Here is a 23130-nt window from a genome sequence, read left to right on the forward strand (position 1 = left end):
CACGGCTGATCTGATGTAGAGAGGAATCTTTGGCTCAGAGGATAGGGTGCTAGGTCAGTCACATATAAATGATTCTATTTAAATGGAATGTGTCGGCATAAAAAGCAGATGAATGGTTGGTCGCCAGGTACCAAGGAGAAGAGAGTATGTGCAGACCGCTAAGAGATAAAGGGTTTCCTGAGGTGTGATGAAGACATACTGAATGTAAATAGGGATTATGGTTTCACAGCTCTGAGTATGCTCAGAATCAAAAGAAATTTACCCTTTAAAATGACATGTTCTATGGCATATTAATTATAACTTTCAATAGTGCCCTCTTTCTTTTGTTTAAAGAAGGTTGTTCTAGGTTATGAGGTTAGAAGAGGTGTACATAGTCAAAGACAGAATACCAAAGAATCATTAAAACACATCTACATTCAAGTCCTTTAAGAGTAATAAATCAAAGATACCAAAGGAACTGTATAGGGCATAAGAAAATTAACAGCATTTTATTTGTTCGTTTTTATTTTGTACATAATGGCATTTCGCCTGCATGTGTGCCTGTCCATCACTTTCATGCAGTGTAAACTCCTGTGAGATGTTATGTGGATGCTTGGAACAGAACCTGGGTCCTCTGGAAAAGCAGCATGCTTAAGTGGCCGAACCACTGAGTCATCCCTGTATTACCTGATTACGTTAATTTTTATATTTTATTTCTGAGACAGATTTTATGAAATCAGCTGTGTTACTTACTGATCCCATTGCTCCAACAAAACACCCGACAAAGCAACTTAAGGAAGGAGATGTGTTTTGGCTCATAGTGAGAGGTCCTGGTAATGTAAGCTTGAGGCAACAGGTCACATAGCATTCAGAGTCAGGAAGCAGGCAGAGATAAATGCTAATACTTGGCTTCTTTTGCCTTTCTATTCAGTTCAGAAGCCCCAGATCATCAGAAAGGTATCACCTCTCTCTCTCTCTCTCTCTCTCTCTCTCTCTCTCTCTCTCTCTCTCTCTCTCTGTTGTGTGTGTGTGTGTTTGGTTTTTCAAGACAATGTTTCTCTGCATAACCTTGGCTGTCCTGAAACTCACTCTGAAGACCAGGCTGCTTCATACTTAGAGATCCACCTGCCTGTGCCTCCCAAGTGCTGGGATTAAAAGTATGTGCCACCACCGCCCAGCAGATGTCACCCATATTTAAAGTGGTTTTCTGTCCTTATTTAAAGCAGTCTAGATAATCCGTCACAGGTAAGGCTAACTTTATCTAGAAAACCCTCACAGATATGTCCAGAGACTTGTAAATCCTGTGACATTGACAGTCCGCATTAAACACCATACCTGCTTAAATGTGATAGAACGCTCATTTAAGATGACCAGATGGATCAAAAGGACAGCATTTGGGATTTTAAATATTCCATGTATTAGCTCCCGGTATGACACAGACAGTAAATTAGAGAGTTTAAGAAAGAGAGGAGGTTGGAGTGAGCCATGGCTTGTTTGTTTTTGTTTTAAGGGACTGGTATCTATCCAAAACCTGAGATTTACAGAGAAGGAGTTGAGGATTTCTTGAAAGATAAAAGGTGGAATAAAGAGCCTCTGGAGGACCAGCACCATCATGGGAGACGGAGCGTAGGTTGTGCTGTAGAAAGGCCATGGGAAGTCAGCCAGGTTGGGCAGGCTACTATGTCAGCTCAATTCTCTTCCTCTGGAATCACAAAAAAATAACAAAAAAACTTCTTCCTCAGTTTCCCTACATGGTAGGCTTAGCCTGCACCCCTGAGTCTAACTGACCAATGGGATGAACTGGGGCCGAATGCACCTTTAAACTGATGCAGCACTGATTTCTGTTGCTTCTCACTTCTTTCCATGTGAGGCATGTACAGTTGTGTGCTTCTCAAAAAAAGTTTTTCATGTGCAAGAAGACAGAAATGTCCACTCCCCAGATCAGATGACTATACACGTATCTAGCTGTCATGTGTACTCCACTAAATTTGCCAGAGCTCAAGGAACAATCATCATTAAAGGAAAAGATATTTCATTCTTGCCTCCTTGGCGGATGGAAGATGCACTTGAATCTAAAATACCTGTTCTCAATCTGTAGGTTGCAACCCCTTTGCATGCCACATATCACATACCCTGCATGTCAGATATTTACATTGCAGTTCCTAACAGGACCAAAACTATAGTTGGGAAGCAGCAATGGAATAATTTTCTGGTTGGGAGCCAGCACAGCACAAGGAACTGTATAGAAGGGTCGCAGCATCAGGACAGTCAACAACCACGGGTCTAGAAGATGAACCACAGAAAAAGTGAAGTAACTTTCTCACTTTGTGGGTCTGAGAGTTCAAGACCATGAACCTCACTGACACACTTAAATAGTGCAATGACCAAGTCGTCACCCTGGACTTTGCTGGATCACAATCAATACCTACTTGTGGATGACTGCTTGCCGTTTCTGCCACCTATAGCCTATAGTTTTCACCAAAACTAGAAGAGTTTCCCTGTAAAACACAGCAAAGTTATTAAAGCATCATTCTCACATAGTTTATAGTAAATAAGAAAAAAAAACGCATTGGTGTTACTTCTGAATGTGGGAAAAAAAACAACAACAACAACAAAAAACAACAACAACAAAAAAAAACTGTTTCCAAAACAAGCACAGTAATGTGTCTTCTTTAATAGAAATCAGCATTGGTGCCCTAACCTGCTAAATGAAATGGCATTTCCTTTTCAATACACGGTTAACTGCGAGTTACTTGTTCATTGTGGAGCTGCCTACATCTTAATTAGGACTGATGGAGTTACTTAAGCGCCACCTTTTCTCTCCTTGCCTTTAGCAGCTGGGACCGACTGTAAGAACTGACACAGGCCGCCTACTCAGGCCCAGGACAGCAAAAGCGATCCATCCCAGACTTTAACGGTGGCAATTAGCCAACTGGGAAATGGCCCCTGTGCTCTTAGACTGAAGTCCAACCCAAAGTCATTTTAACCAGCAGAATGACTGCTGCAACAAAACCACAAAGACTACCCAGCCCAGCTCTGAGGGAACTAGGAAGTAGCAGAGCCGGAGTCAAAGGCACTGAATATTGTGGGCCTCAGACTGCACACACAGGCTCGGGGCCATTGGTCCAGAAGTTTTCCTTTCCAAATGCCCGACAATAGGCCCCTTGCAAAACTCTTGCCACCAGATGAGCTCGGCCGAATGCCAATGCGGTCTCAGATCTGTTCCATGCTACTGAACTCTACCAATTGTAGAACGGAGCTTTATTAAAGAGAACAGGAAGTCTGTTGTGGCCAAGGCAATTTGTAGTGGTCTGAAAACACCGACTTCTCAGAAAGGAAATTCTTTTTAAATGTATTAATACCCTTAACAAATACGATTCTTCATACTTCTATTTTGACCAAGTTACTTGTGCTCCATGCAAGCACTTTAAACAAATGTTAAACAAGAGGAAAGGCACCAAAGTTTTGAAAGCTCTAACCTCATGGAGCCCTTATGTTTTTTTTAAACAAATGTTTCAGTTTTATATTGAGATGGTTAGCATATCATGTCACGCACACACATAATGCTCACAGTCCTCTTATGCCATGTTTGTGTTGTACGAGGTATTCGGCATGCATAGAACATGCAAAATAAAGTCCTGGGTTTGTCACATGGTTTCATAAGCATGACTTAGTCACAGTGATCTTATTTAGTGAAGGATCAATGTCATTTTGTGACCACAGGTCATCAGGAATCCTTCTAGCTTCATGCGTTGCTCATGGCTAGTAACTTACATATCTGTCTATGCCCAACATGCTAGATCACTGATGTAACACAGTGGGAGTCTTGATTTGTAGTGATTTCTGAAACCGAAGCAAGTAACCCCGTGTATCTGTGAGCTGTCTTTTTAAAGTCATTCCTGGGCCACTGAAGCCTAAACAATAATCCCCAAGACTTAGTCTAGACTAAGTTGTTAGTATTCACAGAGAGACTAACAATAAAGAAGCAACTTGAAGGAGGACATCAGACAAGGAATTATAAATGAAGAAAATCAAGATAACTCTAATCTTGCTTCATTGCATTCTGCAACAGAAACAACCACTTCCTGGTCTGTCTGGAGACCTCTGCTTCATCTGCAAGACCTCCAGTTGCTCTCTCTGTCTGCTCTTGGTTTAACTTGGCAGTCCCAGCTCTTGCCTGTGGTGATATTTTGCTTGGGCTGTAACAAATAAAGCTTGCTGGAGGATCAGAGTATAGTGTGAGCCACTAGTTGGCCATAGAGGCCCGGCGATGGTGGCACATACCTTCAATCCTAGCACTCGGGAGGCTCAGGCAGGTGGATCTTTAAGTTTAAGGCCACCCTGATCTACACAAGATTGAATCAGTCTAAAGGAGAAGCAGAGCAGCAATTGGGATCACACACCTTTAATCCCAGCATGTAAGGCGGGAGGAGACAGGAACTCAGAGCATTCAATCTGAGGATTCGTAGGGACAGGATGGCCCCTTTGATTTAAGGATTCAGTAAAGGTAAGAACTAGTGTGGCTTTGCTCCACACTCTGATCTTTAGGCAAGCTTTATTTGTTATAGCACAAACAAAATATCACCACACTTGCATCCTCTCTTCTATAGATGCCATGAAGTCCTAGAGCCTGGTGAGCTCACTCTTTAGCAGTATTTTAAGTTGAACATGACTTTTACACATGACTGGAACACCACATTTTTCATCATTTTTATCCTCTGATCTTAGAATCATATGACGTTCTTCCTCTTTCACAATGTCAAAACCCATGCTTCCCATGTAGACATGTATGTGCGTACTCCCACAGACATACCCACGTATCACATGCATCCACACATGCACAGGAATACACAGATTGACACACTACAGGCATGCACAAGCTAACCATGCACAGCACCCAAACTTACAGCATATATACACTAACTATATTAGCATACACTTATGCATAACCACAACCACACACCCACACTTCCTGTATAGATGCACTCATGCACTACATGAATCACACACTCACTGAGTCACTTGCCACACCCATGCACAACAGAGACACTGATGTGCTTGCCTACAGTCACACGTACTTACCCTGAACACACACTGCATACATCCACTCAGGAAAACTTCAACAGACAGCCAGTTAAGCACCCTACTGAATATTGAGGTTATGGCAGTGGCAATAAATGGTTTTCCTACTTGGGACTTGCGTCAGGTGTGAAGGGGAAATCTGAAGAAAATGCTAAGTCTGAAATCAGGATGAAAGGGATGATGGACTCAATGCTGCTGTGGCTGACACATGGCTACAACACCATGAGCTCAGAAGACAAAAGCTCCAAGACCCCCCTTGTACCCACTTCTCCTAAACCAACAGTAGCTTTGAGATTTTCATTTGTTTCAACCACCAACGCAGGAGCATGCCTTTCATCAGAACCAGCTTATATAAACTGTAGTTTGTATCTCAGAAACTATGAGGAATCTATTCAGGGACCTAAAATCTCCTTCTTGGTTGGTACCATGGTACCACCAGTCATTTTCACCACACCACCATGAAAATGGACAGATTGAATCGAAGCTGGTGGCCATGACGCAATCATGTTAGAAAAATTATAAGTCAGAACCTGGAGACACATCAAACAACAACAACCTTTGAGATTCTATGAAGGTGTAAATCACAAACAATCCCACACCAGTTTGGAATTATGATTAATAGAATAATTATTTATTTAAGGGGGAAAAAACTTACAGATCACCATCCCAGACAACAGCCCTCTGCACAATCAGGAAGGGAGCCTAGTTGCCAGAAACAGAACCAGAAGCCAGAGCGCGAGCAGAGGGCAGTGGCTGCTTTTTTTAAAGAGAGAGAGAGACCATTCACCAATGGGCTGGTATCTCAGCAGCTATTGGCTGAAGGAGCAGAAGGAGCTCCTGCAACAATTCTATTCAAAGGATTCATGAGGGATTTTATGTATCAGCTTATGTGTATCCGTTTAATAGAACACTATTTGTATAAGCAGCTATTTGTTTAAATTTGTGAATTTTTTTTACTTATTTCAACAGAAAATAACATTTAAAACATGACGTTTTTTCTTCAAGGTGCAAGTTTATTTTGCTTTCTTCCCCTTACCCAGCTATGTTTATACACACACACACACACACACACACTTCCTAAAAGGGGATAAGTTTACATGTTACAATTTACAATAGGATCTTGTAAGTTCTTAAAATTCATTCCAAATTTATTTTAACATGAACAGTAACTAAAGATTCTAATAGAAACAAGTTACAAACACAGATGTTCACATATTTTTTTCTCTCGGTAATAAAACGGATTGTAAAACTCTGAGCTACACAGATGAAGCAATAACTATGGGAATGCTAGTCGGAGTGCATTCAGGGCTATTTGGCTCTTTCTTCTTTTAAAGGGATTAAAACATAAGGGTTGGGGAAGCTTCTCTACCCAGCTCGATGACAATCAGCCCTCATGTTTTTGGGATAGTGGTCCACTCCACGCATTCAAGATGGAAGGCTTAATTTCTTCTCCTGGTTCCTCCCAGACAGCCACTGTTTCTTGGGATATCCGAACACTGTATTCTACGGTACCGGAAGAGGCAGAGAACAAAGCAGAAAACTTGCTGGTGAAAGAGGTAAGCGTGGTGTTCTCATTTATTTCTCTCTAAAGTGTTTGCTCCCACCACACCCATGACATCAGACAACCTAAAAACACTTTTCTGCTATTCCCCCACGTGCTCATCTGCAATAGAGAACGCCACAGATTGTCTCGGTCTCAGTGTTCATTTCAGCCTTTGTCACTTCTGGGTGGCCTTCCATCTTTCTGTAGCCAGTTTTGATTATATGGCAGCTGCTCTGTTTTAGGTCTTTCATTTGTTCTTTTCTTTAAACTTTCACACTGAGAAGTATTTGACTCTTTTTAGTAGAAAGATCTAGTTTTGTTTTGCCTATTCATGCTGCAATGGAAAATGAAGCAGGCTATATTCCATGAGAATCTTGGGTTGTAGAGTATCTGCTTTTAGAAATATAGTTATTTCTGCTGGGAGCTATGAAAAGCGCTGATGATAAATCTCTCTGGACAGCTTGAGGGACTGATTTAAAAATCTGTTGACAACATATACTTGAATTCAGTTGATTAAACAACTTCTTCATCTTCTAACCAGACATCAGGCTGCTTTGGGGTTGGGCCAGCACACAGCAGCTAAGAAGCAGAACTTTAACTGGAGGAACCCAACCCCTCCTTTACACACAGCAGAGGGTTAAAGTGCAGGCCAGCTCAGATTAATTGGTAGAGGAAGGGTCTAAATGTCCTCTGTACTCTAAGAAAGTGATTAGGATCCAGATGAAACTTCTATAATGGTGAATTACCAGGTTGGAACATTTAACTAGGTCTTCTTATAGGTCACTGAGTAAAAACTGCAGGTTCTTTATAAGATCCAGAATTTGATTGCTAGATTTAGTTCCTGATACCTTTTGGATTTTTTTTTATAAAGAAAAGTAAAATCTTTAAAACACATTTACTTTTCTTACTGTTAATTGCTGATATATTTAGCATCTTTTAAGCTATTGATTTTAATATGAATGACTCTATGGTAATTTTATTTTCAGGTTTGTAGTTATATCATTTGCAGATTATTAGATTTTTCTTCTTTTCAAATAAGCTTATTATGTACTTAATTTTTGTCTCATTGTATTATCAATATCCCTAAAATAATTATGGATAATAATGCTAATACTGAATGTGCTGTTTTGCTGTCTGACTTATTTTAACTTTAGGGGAAGCTATTATTATCTTTTCTATTTTATAAACTACTGGCTTTTATATTAGTTTCTGGTATTGTATAATTGTTTTCAAAGAGATGTCTTCTTTAAACCCTTTGAAGTCTTTTTAAGTGGTTTCATCAGAGAATCTAATCAGTCTATTGTTTGCAGCTTCTCTGATATAATTCAGCACTGAGGTAGAATTCATAAATTTTTGCATGTTTATTTGTATTTCTGATATGAAAGTTCATATTTTGTCCATATTGTGTTATTACCATAATAAGCTTTTGCCCCCTTCCCACTGTTTTATTATGAAATTTATTTCATCTATAGGCATAAGTGAACTTGTATATTATGCATGAGCAAATTTGTATCAATATACATGAATAAAATTTACTTCTGGCTTTCACTGCATTTTGTTGGCATTATAGAAAAATTTAGCCTTTAATAAATTGGGGATACAGTTGTAGTGTATATGGTAGTTAAAAGATTGGCTAGACACTACTAAAATACCTGGGGAACAAAAGCATAATTTTATAGGGATGTAATGAATGTAGAGAAGACACCCCACGTGGCTTCCAAAGCCCTGATGCCATGTAACTACATGGATGCCGCCAGATGGCCTTGAATTCATTGTACAAAGAAGACTGTGTCCCAGCAGCAGCGACAGGAAAAAGTCGTGTTGAGTGAGCTGTGTCGGCTTGCTGAGGATAAAACCAGTGAGGTCAGCTTTAGAGAGCTCCTTTTACACGTGCTAGCCAAAGAATGCATGCATTTACCTACATGTTTCACTGTGCCAACAGCTCCACAAGAATCCCCAGTTCCCACCTGGGCCTGAAATTGCACTCAGCGCTCTGATATCCGCAGAGTTCCTAGAGTGCTAAATAAAATACCATATGGTAATGTGCTAGTGTTTTCCGTGCCTTTAGCTCAGTTAGCTAGCGATACTTTCCTGTACAGCCACTGCCTTTGAGGAACCGAACCCGAGTTAACTGCAAAGTTGATCATCTTGCTCTTTGGTGGTGCAATAAGTGTTGAAATTTGTTGGACAAATGAAGCAAGTCTTCATCAACTAGGAAACAAATATTCCAATTTTTTTTTTAAAAAAATGTATACACCATACTTTTTCCATGTTATTCAGCAAACAAACAAGGGGAACAAACTAGTGCCTGGGGCAGATGATTGATGAGCAAATGCCCCCAAAGGTCCTAGCAACAAAGAATTTATTGTCCATTTTGGGAGATTATTTTGAAAATTCTCTTTCCCTTATTACATAAGAAAGAAATTCTACTTGAAAGTAAATTTAAAATAAAAAACCAAAGTCACAAAAGTGTGGGGAAACGTTTTGAAATGGAGAAGAAAAGTGACAGATTGCACTCTGTAAGAAGCGTAAATTTCTGCATGACAAATGGGATCCTAAAGTAAAACAAGTTAAAGCTGTCACCTAAACTCTATATATTTCTTCTGATAGATGCACAATGCATATACATTCCTAGTACTCAAGATTCAACAAAAGCTTTAAAGATTCTTTTTAGTTTATATGGATGCCTGTGTGCCTGTGTGAGCTGCTGTGTACCATGAACATGCAGATGCCCGTGGAGACAGATTCCCAGGAACCGGAGTTATGTACAGTCGCAAGGTGACTGAAATGGGTGCTGGGAACCAAACGTGGGCCCTCTGCAGAAGCACTTAGTGCACTTGGCTACTGGGCTATCCAATACTCAGAATTCTACAGATCTTAATATGAAAAAGGCAACTCAGGGGGAAACACGCAAAAGATACAGGTAGGCAAATGCAGTTAGCTAAGAGGTATGTGCTAGAGGTCATGGGAATACACATAGAAGCAGATTTTATATGTAATATCTGAAGGACAAAAAATAAAGTAAAATGATTTTATCATGATGACAGTATAGAGGAAAATGTCAATACAACAGTATTCAAAGTACATCTGTAGCTTTTGAAATGTAACCCATAAGTAACTTTAAAGTGTCATGTATAAATATGTATGCATGTAAAAACAAGCTTAAGTATATGCATGTATAATCATAAGCATGTATATTGCTGATTGGTAACATTTAAAATATCAATTGGAACTCTGTTTAAAACATTGTGTGTGCGTGCGTGTGTGTGTGTGTGTGTGTGTGTGTGTGTGTGTGTGTGTGATCAAGTCTACAAGTGTAACGGTGTTGCCTGGAAGCCAGGTCTGTCCAGCTCAGGAGAACACCAAGAGTGTAGGGCGCCTGGCAGTCAGCTGTTCCTTGTGTTTCCAGAGCCTCTGCACCACAGCTTCGAATGTCAGTCGCTCTTACAGTTCTCTAAGGTCACCTTCTGCTGCCAACAGGCTGACCGCAAAATCTGCCTTTCTCTTCTTACTTTTCCTGTAGAAAAATTTCTTACCTTTGCGTTTGTTCCACTTTATTACCTTCTAACCGTTTGTAGGCCCCTCTCTCTTGTACACTCAGCTTCCCTCTTCTTCAAAGAGAAGAATTCCTTCAAAGAAGGGGGAAACTTGGAAGAAATCATTTTATTTTCATTAACTTTTCTGCATCATCCTCTGCAAGACGCTCCTGAATTTGGTTTGAAGGATGGAGATGAAGCAGAGCTTGGGCTTGACAGTCTGGGAAGCTGGAACATCTTACTTACGAGTGTCCCCCATTAGCAACAGAACATCAATAGTCAGGCCCGCCTATGGGTGGCAGATCAAAAGAAAAGGAGTTCCCAGAGAATTGCTTTAAGATGGATAAATGCCCCCAGAGAAATATGCTGGCAAAAAGGCTTGACCTCTGATCATACTAGCAGCCAGTCATTATAGCCTATTGCTTTGTGTCAGAGAGGCATCTAAATCATTCACTTATAATAATTATAAACAAACGCTAGAGCCGAGCAGCATCCTTTAAGGATGAGGAAACCACATCATAGAAAGACGAAGAAACTTGAGCAGGTAGTGTCATAGAGATAGGAATACGTTCAGTATCTGGCCCCAGGCCCCTGAGCCCAAGCCCCTGGACTTTTGATTGACAGTGCTAACTACCAGTCTGAAGCTTTGCCCTAGTGTCCTCTGGAATGAATCTTCCCTAGCAACTGCTCCACAGCCTCTGTCCAGCCTCTGGTGTATATAATCATCAGACCACACGTGGAGAACACTACTGAGATCAATAAAGCAAACACTAAAGTAGACTCACACATTTGCACGACTTTTGCAGAAGCTCATCTATGTCGCCATGGTTGCTGTATTGAGCTTCCTTCTTGGTCCACCCTGTGTTAAATTGCCTAGGGACTCCATGCGCCGGCAAGGACAAATGTCCTGGTTGCTAAGCAACAAAATGGAAAGCATCTAGTTTCAATTCATCCAGCTCGATAAAAGTCTTGAACTCTCTCTCTCACATTACGGTGACAATTCACAGCCTCCTGTCGAAGGTAGTGGGTTTTCTTTCCCTTAGTCTTGAATAACTTTGTATTTTTAAAGGGAATTAAGTAAAATGAATCATGTCTCCCTTTTCTGCTTTATCTGTTATTAATTATCCTCCCCGTTTTGTAGCTTAGCTGTTTCCCACACAAAAGCATAGGCTCATTTCGTACCTGCAATGTTGCCAACTCTGTAAACAGCCAGCCACAGTTGAGCAAAAATGTATGTACAAAACTATGTTTAAGTATCTTATAGCACAGGTATTTATTAACTCATTTACCGCCTCATCCACAAGCCCTACATGATTAACTTGCCCGTGTGCAAAGAGAGTGATTGTTCAACCTCTGTTCACTCTGACCATGGTCTCCAAATTTCTTAAATCCCTGTGCTTGACATTTCCACTGTTAACAAGGAACATGCCCTTTATTTTGACATGCCTCAGTTTCTCCATCTTTATCTAGGACTATTGACCTAGTGATGTGATCCTGAAAGTAACACTAGCAAAGGTATGGGAAACAAGAGCTTGATCCCCCAAACTACCTTTACATCTACTTCTATGACCATGAAAAAGAAGTAAAGTCAACTGCTCCTGAGATACCATTCCCACTTGGGAACAGGGCAATAAAGGAGTCTATACATAGACTCCAGGCTTCCCAAGCAAAATGTCTACAGTAAAGTTTCTGTTTAAATACGCACCAAGGGGTAATATGAAGTTCAGCCCAACAATTAAAACTAAGCTGCTGGTTTATTCTCACTTAACAAAAGAAAATGAAGAAACAGCAGATTGAATAATATGATGGCTCAAAGGAAAACAGGCCCTGGAAGCACTGCAGATGAGCAGACGAGGGAAATACTGGCTAAGTACTAAGGTTTCAAGTTGCTTTGACACCAAAGCCTGTTCAGTTAATGGAACCCAACCTCTCACTAGGTGTAAAATTGACATAAAATGAGAAGAAAATATTGAAGTCAAGAATCCAGGTCTTACTTTGGTCATGACATACAATCCTTAGAAACTAGAGTGTTGCAGAAGCAATGTTTGAAAACAGAAGCAAATTTCTCTATGTCTCTAGCGAGAGTGTATCTGAATACACACGATCCTTATGCCTATCTTTACGGAGGCAGTGCTGAGTTACCGTGGACAGTTCATACTTTATGCAGGGACTCCAGACTAGAAATAGTGGGGTTTTCCAGGAAAAGAAGGAACATAAGACTTATGACAAAAGAGAAAATACGAATCATGTTTAAGGGAAGGAAGCTTAAAAAAGCCACAGCAAAATCCCACTAAAAGCCCAAGGACCTCCTAGTTAGAATTGAGGCCTAATCAATTTCATACCAGCAGGGTGTTCTGTATAAACCCAGTTCACCCAGGTGTTTGCAAGTATTACACACACATACACACATGTACTCTCTCTCTATCTCCCTCGCCTTCTCTCTCTCTCTCTCTCTCTCTCTCACACACACACACACACACACACACACACAGAGAGAGAGAGACAGAGACAGAGACAGAGAGAGAGAGACAGAGAGAGTCTTTAATTTTTGGACATCCACTCAGACCATCTTAGAAAAGAAAATGTTATGAGCCATTTCTCTGACTTACTTGACCATTGATAAAACAATCTGTTTTCTCCTAGTATCTTGAGAAACACATTTGATAAATGTTGGCTTTGAGCTGATCCAAAAAGATCATCCTGAACAAAGGACCCAGTATATTTCAATCGAAGTAGAAAGCCCAACATGCATGCCTGTCTTTGGAGCATCCACTGATGATGCAAAGGAGAACACTAGAACCCCCAAAGAGCAAATAAGTGGAACTTTCTTCTCATCACCAAATCTTCACGGATAATTCTTATTGTTAGTATCCAAATGTCTGCTTTTGTCCAAGGGTGCTTTCTCAGACAAGCATCTGAGAAAACTGTTCTGGGGACTCTCCCCCATCAAGACAACTGAGAAAAAAAACAGAGCCAGCTCTGTGTTCAAAGACAATATCAATGCCCATAAAGGCCAAAGAAACCTTTTTAGCCATTAAATATCTCCTCTCAAACTTGTGTCCAGTTAAAAGGCTTTTCTTTCTGTTCCCCTAGAAGCGAGTTTGAATCCAGGAACATGAATATGTTACTACTGCTGCCACTCCCTATTTAGTTGCGTGGCATTCATTATGGAGTCTCTCTGAAGGGCTAAATTCTTTAAATAGGAAGTTCCTTTCCCTCTGATTTACTGTTACTGTGGGTCAGAGAGTAGTTGAGCTAGAATGAAACGATTGAAAGGCATCAGCCACTAACCGAAAGACTGGATGGAATCAACTGTTTACCTTGTACCATTCGCTTAGCGGATGTTACCCCATGAATGAAGCACAGGCTTTGCTCTTGAAGAGTACACCACCAGGAGAAAAAAAATGTCTCTTCAATCAGATGAGCACCCCCCGGAGTTTTACTAAGAAAAGAAGAAGCAACGTCAGGTACATACAGCAAGAAAAAAATACAAAAAGAAGGCACTAAAGAATAGATTGATTGCTCTGGAGAGTGTCAAAGCCTAAAGAAAAGTTGGACAGATGAGGCTATGAATAGCCCAGGAGGGTGATTATACAGATCTATAATAACAATAGCAGCATTTTTGTAGCAGTAAAAGTAAAGAGCTAATAAAGGAGGTGGAATTTGGTAGGGTTTGGAGATTAAAAAGTTTTTAAAGAAGAATGTGCCGAAGCTCACTAACTTGGAGGACTGTGACAGTAGCTTAAATGAGATTATGCAGAATAAGTAAATATTGGAGCAGGCTTTGAAATACCGAAGAGAAACCTTGTACTGAGGCAGGGGGGAGTGGAAGGGAGAAAGAGAGAAGGAAAATGGAGAGAGAGAGAGAGAGAGAGAGAGAGAGAGAGACAGACAGACAGACAGACAGACAGACATAGGCAACTGTCCAGAACAGAGGAAAAAGGTGGGGACAGATGGTCCAGGAAAAGCTTGTTCAGGATGCCATGAAGGATGGAGCTGGAACTAAGATGGCAGGACTCTCAGTCATGTCCACAAGGAAGGAGCTGTTAAGGAGGACCTTGTATGGACAGCAGAGATGGGACAGGAGAGAAGTGAGATGGGAAGAAGGAGCAACTGATACTCAGAATCAAACAAAGATGAACAACAAGAACATACTGATGGTATAAACCCCAAAGAGGGAAAAGGACTAAGCTCACTGAATATGGTAACTTGGAGTCATCACTGGTCTCCAACAGAAAGTTTCAGAAGTTAGGGGCACAGACTGGCTGAGGTTATCGTACACTAAAGCCCAGGAATATGTGGCAATGTTATTATCAAACCATTATCTAAAAAGTGCCTCAGGAGTAAATTCAATAAAGATGTTGTACTCTTGAGACAGAAGGTCTTATGTTCAGAAAAGGTAAGATGTTCACTGAGTCATGTATTGATCTTGGAACTACATACCAGCGTACCAATTCCCTAAAGGACAGGGCAAAATTTCCCACCATGGAAAGCAGTGTGACGAAGGCAATATAATACTGAGAGTAGGATTTCTCCCTCTTTCTCCTCTTCCTGTCTCAACACCTAGATTCAATCAAAAGCACTCAGTGAACTTGGGAGAAGAGTGGGAAATTCAAATTTCAACATGACGTGGCTTCCTGGAGCAAGGGCTAGGGACGCGAAGGTAGCTGAAGGAGCTGGAGAGGAACCGGATGCCATTTCCAATGAGCTCCTAGCTACTCACCTTTGTTAACCGGAAGGGAGGTGTCCAGTGATCTAATTTATCTCGTTTCAGGGAAATTTTGTTCACAGTTGAAATGATAAATTTGATGCCTGACTTTGAACTGTCATGCACACTATGATGAACCCACTCATCCAAAGGCCTTTGTTTAGTACACATGGTACAGAAGTTTGAATCTCATACACATATGAGACCCATAAACAAGAAAGTCTTTCAACAGCTTGTCTGAGGGAGTAGGTTGCATTCACGACTAAATTAAATTAAATGTATGATGATTGCTGCTTCTCAAATACTGAACTGCACAGGAAGGATTGTTAGACTGATGCCCAAGGTTTCTTACTCAAGAACTGAATTCTGAGCCAGGTGGTGGTGGCACACACCTTTAATGCTGCCTAGCACTTGGGAGGCAGAGGCAGGAAGATCTCTGTGAGTCTGAGGCCAGCCTGGTCTACAGGGGGAATTCCAAAACAGCCATGACTACACAGAGACACCCTGTTTCAAAATACCAAAAAAGAAAAAAAAAAGAACTGACTTCTGTTCTGAAATATCAGGTTACAAAAATAAATTACATTCCTAAGAAAGCTAAGAGACATGTTGAGAGAAGGTTGAGAGAGATTTAATACTAAAAGCACTCACAATGTTTAAAAAAAACTACATTCTTTCTCAACAAAATTAGGGTTAATAAAAATATTTTGTGTGCATCTGTTGGATTTTATGGTTGATGGTTTTATTAGTGAATGAAACTCTTGGTTCCTGGATGAAGGCTGTGCTGGAAGTTGAAAAACTTTTGACTTGGTGTGTACTTTTTAAAAGATAATTTGCAAGTCAAGTTTATTTTATAGCCTTGAAATTTTAATGGAGATACTAAATGTCTGTTTTCTGGTTTTGGCCTGTGTTTATTTGTATGTGATAGTTAGATTTCTATCATAGCTAGACCAAAAAAGAGGTAAATTATTTAATTTGGAATTTAGTGATATCAGGATAAAACATACCAGAAAAAGTACTGATGAAATATTGGAAGCAAATATGTCATGTTTCATATCAATAACCTGAAGAAAATAACTTTCTATTCACTAAAATCTTTAGAACAATAGTCTTTGTAAATACAAAGAAATGACCATTCCAATTCAAAATTGGATTTTTATCTGCACAATAACCTCCTTCCATTGATTGTTCAGCTATGGATAGAAACTCACATGGACCATTCGGGAACTTTGGAACATATGACTATACATTCCCTTTTGGGGTTGGAACCAGATCTTTCAGTCATACTGAATTATAACTCATGTTTACACAAGAAGAATGGTTGGATAATAAACAATTACTCACATCCTAAAATGTTATTTGTAAAGTCTTGTCTAAGGATTACAATATATATTTCTACGCTAAACCCAAATTTTATTTGTCAAAGTTCATCTGATTACTTTAACAGAAAGAATTTTAAAAAGAGAAAATCAATATTTTGACTCATTTTCAACTTACAATTATCAGAGCTACTGTGGGACCCTTCGAGCTACTCTCAGTTTCAAAATAATGAAATGAAAAGGTGGAAATGACATTGACTGCTTTCACTGATAGTGGGTACCTTCATTACTCTGTTCACAATGGTCAGACTGAGCCTGCATCATTGTCTATCACACTATCTAATATCATGTAATATTTTTAAAAGCAAACTGAAGTTCATTATATGAGATTTTTCCATACAGTCTGGTTTGTGGTGTGTAAACTCATTATTTTTACTTTTAAGTAGAATGTTTTACAAACTCAGTAGCTGTCCCACTTGCTTTTATAAAACAGAAATTCGTTGTTGTGCATTAGGAGAACTTACAGTGTAGACGATCCAATTGAAGAAGCCCTTGCTCTCTGTGTCCTGTATCTTGTTTCTACTTATCCATGTCTTGCTTTGTAGGAACAATCCCTTGTTCTGCTGACCTGGCTAGTGGCACCGTTTTCCCCCTGAAAAGTCTCATATAGCCATTAAATTACCGAGTCATCCTTTCAGTATGTAATTTGACTCAAATCACTTAATTTCATAATACTTCATTTTCAAAATGTATTCCATAACCATGGCACGAGCATAAAAAATTGTTGTGTTTTACAAATGTCGAATTACTCAGTGAGGATGAAGAACCACAATGGGTACCTTTTATGATTGCATTCATTTTTCTGGCAAGAAACTACTCGGGTGATTAAATAAACCTCCATAGCCAGAATGGAAAATAATTTTATGACTAATAAGCCATTTGTTACCTCTCTAGTGCTGTGCAGCCAGAATCTAATCATCAGCCCTTTGAAGAGGTTGACAAATTGCTAGTTCGGGGATTGTAACATGATTTGAATTGATCCTAATGCCCCTCTGAAGAGGAAGCGAAAGGGGAAAATGAAATATCTCCCTTACACGACTTTAGGGCATCGCTTATAACTTCCCACTTTTCTAAAAATCACTTTACAAAGAAAAGGGCTATTTGCTGTTACTATGGATATCAAGTATTCCTCATGGGCTCATATGTCTGAAGAGTTGCGGCCCAGCGAGTGGCACTGGTTTGAGAGCTTACAGAACCTTCAGGAAGTGGACTGGGCTGGAGGAAATGGGTCACTTGGTGACAGGCACTGAATGTTGTATGCACTCCTTGCTTCTAGCACTTTCTATGTTTGTTTACCTATGAAGGTGGAAGCAAGCAGCCTCATACTGAGTTGTACCTTCCCCACCTCAATGGACGGTGTACTGTCAAAGTGTGAGCCAAAATAGTCCCTTCCTGCCTTGAGTTGCCTTTTCTATAATTGGTTACAGTGTGGAGAAAGCTAACTAATAATTATTACATATCAAATGCATATTGAATAGCCCCCAAACGTAAAATCCTATGTTAGACTAGAAAATGCTGTTCTAAAAACCTATATCTGGGAACTGAGGAAATGGCTCAGTGGTTAAGAGCACTTGCTGATCTTGCAGAAGATCTGGGTTCATTTCCAGCACCTACATGACATAACTATCTGTAAATCCCATGTCAGAGAACCTCACACTCTTTTCTGGTTTCTGCAGGCACAAGGCAAGTATGTAGTGTATATATTAGGATTCAAACAAAGCATTATACACATTAAACAACTACAGAGGCTGGAGAGAGGTCTCAGCAGTTAAGAGCACTGGGTACTCTTATAAAAAAAAAAAAAAAAAAAGAAAGAAAAACTCATGCTCGGTTCCAGCACCCACACCACAGCTAACAAGCCCCTGTAAGTCAGTTCCAGAAGATCTGATGCCCTCTTCTGGCCTCCATGGGCACTACACACACATGGTTCATATATGCAAGCAAAATGTCCACTCACATAAAATAAATAAAATATTTTAAAATAAATGAGGTTATAACGTATATATGTGAGTTACTAGAGCCCAATGTTTTAAACTGGAGCCTAGTGCCCTGCTGAGTAACCAGATGCAAGCTGCGTGATCACTTGTGATGGAGTCTAACTGGTGAAGTAGCAGGAATTCTTTGCCTCATTCGGAATCCCCTGAGGAATTTCTTATGCTATACATATTAGAGACTGCAGCACCGCTACAGAGATTCTGAATTTGTGACATTCAGGTGAAACTCGACAACCCCAGAGGAATCAATCATGGGCTTGTTTTATAAAACACTTATCGTAGTGGTTCAAAGCCTTTGGTCTCATCAACTGTAGCTAGGATTTTTGCATCTCAACAGACACAGGCAGAAAGGATGAAAATAGATACATATCAGACAAAGAAGCTAATGGGGAAAATTACACAGCAGGACATCTGAAAAACCTCACTGGTTCCACTAGCTCCTGCTCAGTCTTCCACTTTGAAGTACACTGTGCCAGTCAGCAAATGAAAAGGAGGGGGTGTTTTGAACTGGAACTAGGTACCAAGGGTGAGACTGTCCACAGGGAAAGCAGAAGTCAGTCACTACTTTGTCGTCACAGGTAGAGCTAGCCTGTGACTCTAGATTTCAGCTTTGCTTTTAGTCAGAGACAACGTAGCCCCAACCATAACAGTTTTCAATGATCATCTTAGAGGGACTGTGTAGGCTGTAGCGAAGAATAGAGAGTGATTGTCTTTGCATTCCATCTGGGAGTGAAGTGCCACCGCAGTGGAGGAGAAACGTGATGCATTTGTACAATGCACCAGCTTCCTCAGCAGCAGAGAAACTGCAGGTTGAGAAGGGTTCTCAAGAGCCATCCAGTCAGACCTCAGTGTTCACCCTGCCCACCGCATATGTGAAACCTAGCCAGGAGCTGCAGGAGAAATACGATGAAATGATGAAAACAGAATTCTTTAAAAATCATTGCTACTGTAGCTCCCCAAACTCTACTTACACCATCCAAGGAAAGCACACTGCTAATGGCAATTGAAATGAATGTGGGTTACAGATGGGATCAAACTTGAAGGAAGAATTTTTTTTTTAAAGCAGGAATTTGTGGAGTACTTTTCCTATGCTAAGTGCTGTATAAGAGTTATTGCATTTGGTCTTTGTGAAATCAGTATTATTTAGAGGGATGCAGAAGCTTAGAGTTACTAAGCTATTCATTTGAGATGCCTCAAATAATAAATGACAAAACAACATTCAAAACCAGCCCTGTCAGAGTCGGGGACAGAACAAAAACACCATCAAACTTTCAGAACCGTGGGCCAACAGGATGCAATGACAAAACAATGCATACATACATTTACCAAATGGACTTTCAGAGCCAGACAAATCTGTGTGAATTCTTCTCTCTATCATGGGGAGGATCTAAGTTAAGAAACACATCTTCTCCTGTTTCTCTGGTCTATGAAGTGAGAAATATAATTCATCAAGTACTGTTTAAGATGATGTGTACAGTACCTAATAGCAAAATATCTGACAAAAGTTGGTGTGGGAAAAAAATAGAGGCAGAAAGAAAAGAATATAAAAGGGAGAGGAAGACAAGAAGGAACAGGAGGAGGAGGGTGAGGAGGAGGAGGAGGAGAGAGAGACAGAGACAGAGACAGAGACAGAGACAGAGTTGCTTTTACCCAGTAAATTGCATAAGCACATCTTAGGGTCAGCTAACACTATGGCCTATTGCCAACAGTGTGTATAGTGCATTTAAGTATATATATTTAGCGTGGCTCAAACTGCTGCCCACAGAAAGAAAAGTTGAATGAATCCTAGACCTGTGCAGCTGTGTCCCACGAACACTTCCAGGTCAGCTCTGCAGCAGAAGCATCTCACCCAGCTCAGCATTCTGAACAGTCAGAAGCTGAATCTGAGATCCTAATAAGTCAAACTATTCGACTAACTTCATTGGCCAATTCTTTAGAAATGAGACAATATCTAAACTACTCTGAGAATTCTGTTCTAAAGATAGCATCCTAACGGGCTGTGCTCAGAGGAAAGGTGAGAGGCCTTGGGAAGGAAGGTGTATGCCGAGAGAGTCTTTTTCCAAAAAGGCGCCAGATTTGAAGTAATCATTAAAAATGCTAATTTTCCTCTCCTTTAAGTCCAGACTCTCATCACCTTCTCTGTAAGATCCACCCTATTTAAATCTCATCTCCCATCCCCTTCCTCTACTGAGTTCTTTTTTACAACATTTCCATCCTCAAACATAAACATAATCTTTCAGTTTTGCATTTATTGACCAGCTTTTCACAGTGACCTCAAGAAGACGTAGATTTTTCCCTCTTATTCACTGTGAAATTCTAGAATCACTTCTGGATTAGATCAGGATTTAATAGTGTTTGATAAATGAATTACTGAATGAAAAATCTTCAAATCTAGGAGGTTTAGGTTAGTGAATTATGGTATGATGTTTCATTCTTTTTAGAAGTCAAATTTAGAAAACAAATGTAAGTAGGCCTACAAATATAGTTGTGTGATATTATGGTTGCCTAATATGTTCAAAGGCCCTGGGTTCAACCCTTCATAACACTGAAAAAAAATGAAATAATAAAAGAAAGAGAAAGAAAGAAAGTAAAATAGAAATCAAATGTAAAGATTCTTAAAACATACTAACTGAATAAAAATAATAAACATATGCAAATTTAAATCTAGAAACAAAACTAGACTAGAAAGAAATAAAACATGTTCTAGAGAAATGGAGACAAGGAGTGGGTGCCATGCTTTTATTTTCCATTTGTTTTTTTGTTTGTTTGTTTGTTTTTTATTTTCCATTTGAAAGCACATTTTGAGGCTTGTAGAAATGACTCAGTTCTGAAGAGTGCTGACAGCTCTTTCAGAGGACCAAAGTTTTGCTCCCAGAACACACATGACAGCTCACAACCCTCTGGCATCCTAGTTCCAGAGAATTCTGATATCCTCTTGGGCCTTCGACAGCACCGGGCACATATGTGATACACACATATTCGGGCAGTCAAAACAACCATACGCATAATCTAAAAATAAAGGTATCTTAAACACATTCTATTCCACGTGAAAATAGCTACAAGAGAGGAAGCAAAGACAGTGATGGAGAAATGACCAGCGCCCTGGGAGTGCAGACACTCTGGCTCAGCACGCTCTTGGCCTTGCTGCTCCTTTTCTGAATGTTTGGCATTTTTGTCTAAGTCGAAGAAAGACCTTTTAGCCAAGAGACCTATTAAGGCTCGGTTTTCTTCCTCTGCAGTTTTCTTCACTTTTCAAATGTGGCAAGTCTGTGTTAAATGTTAGCTAAGTACACAGTTTTGTTCAAACATGTTCATTCAAGTTCTTCAGAGCTCCTTAACTTCTTTTCTGTTCTATGTTCACTTGTCTTACTGGAGTACTGTTTAGGAAAAGAGAAAAGGATGATGTTTTTCTTCTAAAATACATTTTTCCTACATACACACAATGCATTCTTATCATACTTACTCCTCAATTAGCTCACTCCTCCCAGACACACCCCACCATGCTCCCAACTTTGTACCCTCTTTTGTTTCTTTTGTTTTGTTTTGTTTTTTTTTTTTTTTTTTTTGGTTTTTCGAGACAGGGTTTCTCTGTGGCTTTGGAGCCTGTCCTGGAACTAGCTCTGTAGACCAGGCTGGTCTCGAACTCACAGAGATCCTCCTGCCTCTGCCTCCCCTCTTTTGTTTCTTTTATCATATCCCACCAAGTCCAGCTTACTCAAGGACCTAATAGGGGCCACACCCTTACAAAAACTGACTTTCCTTCTCCCAGGAATTGGTGTAGGAGGTTCTTCTTTCTGTGTTGCTTTCATTGGTTGAATAAAGAAAACTGCCTTGGACTTTTGGTAGGGCAGCCGTTAAGTGCGGAGTAGACAGAAGAGAATGCTGGGAAGAAGGGAAGTGTGGCAGACGCCATGCTTCTCCTGCCCAAGACGAACGCTGCTTAGACTCATGCCGATAAGCCACAGTCAAGTGGCAATACACATTAATAGAAATGGGTTAATTAAGATATGAGAGTTAGCCAGTAAGAGGCTAGAGCTAATGGGCCAGGCAGTGTTTAAATGAATACAGTTTCTGTGTAATTATTTCAGGGCTAAGCTGGTCGGGCGGTGGGACACAGTCCGCTGCTCGTCCTACAACAAAGAATCCTTAACCGTCAACCCCTCAGCTAGCGATGGATGCTCATGCAGCTCTGCATTAGAATATTGACTGGCTTGATCTTGAGCAGGAATGGTGCCGGCGAACACAGTTGCTGTGGGTATACAAAAACAGAGATCCGGTCATGCCCAGAGGACCCGGATTAGTTCGATCCTCCTTGACTTCTGGGTCTTATAGTCCTCCTTAATCTTTAGGTCTTCCTGCCCCTCCTCCGACGTCTCTGAGTTTGAGTGGAGAGGGTATGATCCAGATCTCCTTCACAAATACTCTGCACTTTGACCAGCTACAAATATCTTTGTTAATGGATGTCCAAAGAATGCACAGAAGATTCTCGAAGGACGTCCAAAGGATTCACAAAGAGCTTTCTATGATGAGGACTGAGAGTTGCCATTTTTATCTATTCATTTACCTTTAAAAACTGGCAAAGACAGCTCTGGAATTGGCCCAGTGGATAGAAGCACTTTTCACACAACCTGAGTTTGAGCTCCGGGGCCCACATTTAAATAAATAAATAAATAAATAATAAAAAAAAAGGCCAAATGTATTTGTGTCTCTCTGTAATCATAGCATTCCTAAGGCAAGATAGAATGTAGAGACAGGAGAATTATCCAGAAGCTCAAAGACCAGTTAGTCTGAGGTATGCCAAGAAATAAGGTATGCCTCACCGAGGTAGAAGGAAAGAACCGACTCCCAAAAATTATCCTCTGACCTCCACAGGCATGCTGTAGCACACATGGAGTCATGCACACATGAATGC

The 23130-nt window shown here is 40.3% G+C and overlaps 1 protein-coding gene across 10 annotated transcripts in view; it reads left to right on the forward strand.

Moving 5' to 3' along the window:
- The window catches only part of Dock10 (dedicator of cytokinesis 10), a 255903-nt gene that overhangs the window by 114675 nt on the left and 118098 nt on the right, over window positions 1–23130 (forward strand). For all 10 annotated transcript variants that reach the window (XM_057761402.1, XM_057761403.1, XM_057761404.1 and 7 more), the window contains exon 3: window positions 6528–6617. In XM_057761402.1, coding sequence (XP_057617385.1) covers window positions 6528–6617 — 90 coding nt within the window. The remainder of the gene's footprint in view (window positions 1–6527; window positions 6618–23130) is intronic.

Source organism: Chionomys nivalis, chromosome 2 (assembly GCF_950005125.1).
Source record: "Chionomys nivalis chromosome 2, mChiNiv1.1, whole genome shotgun sequence".
Taxonomy (NCBI): Eukaryota; Metazoa; Chordata; class Mammalia; order Rodentia; family Cricetidae; genus Chionomys; species Chionomys nivalis.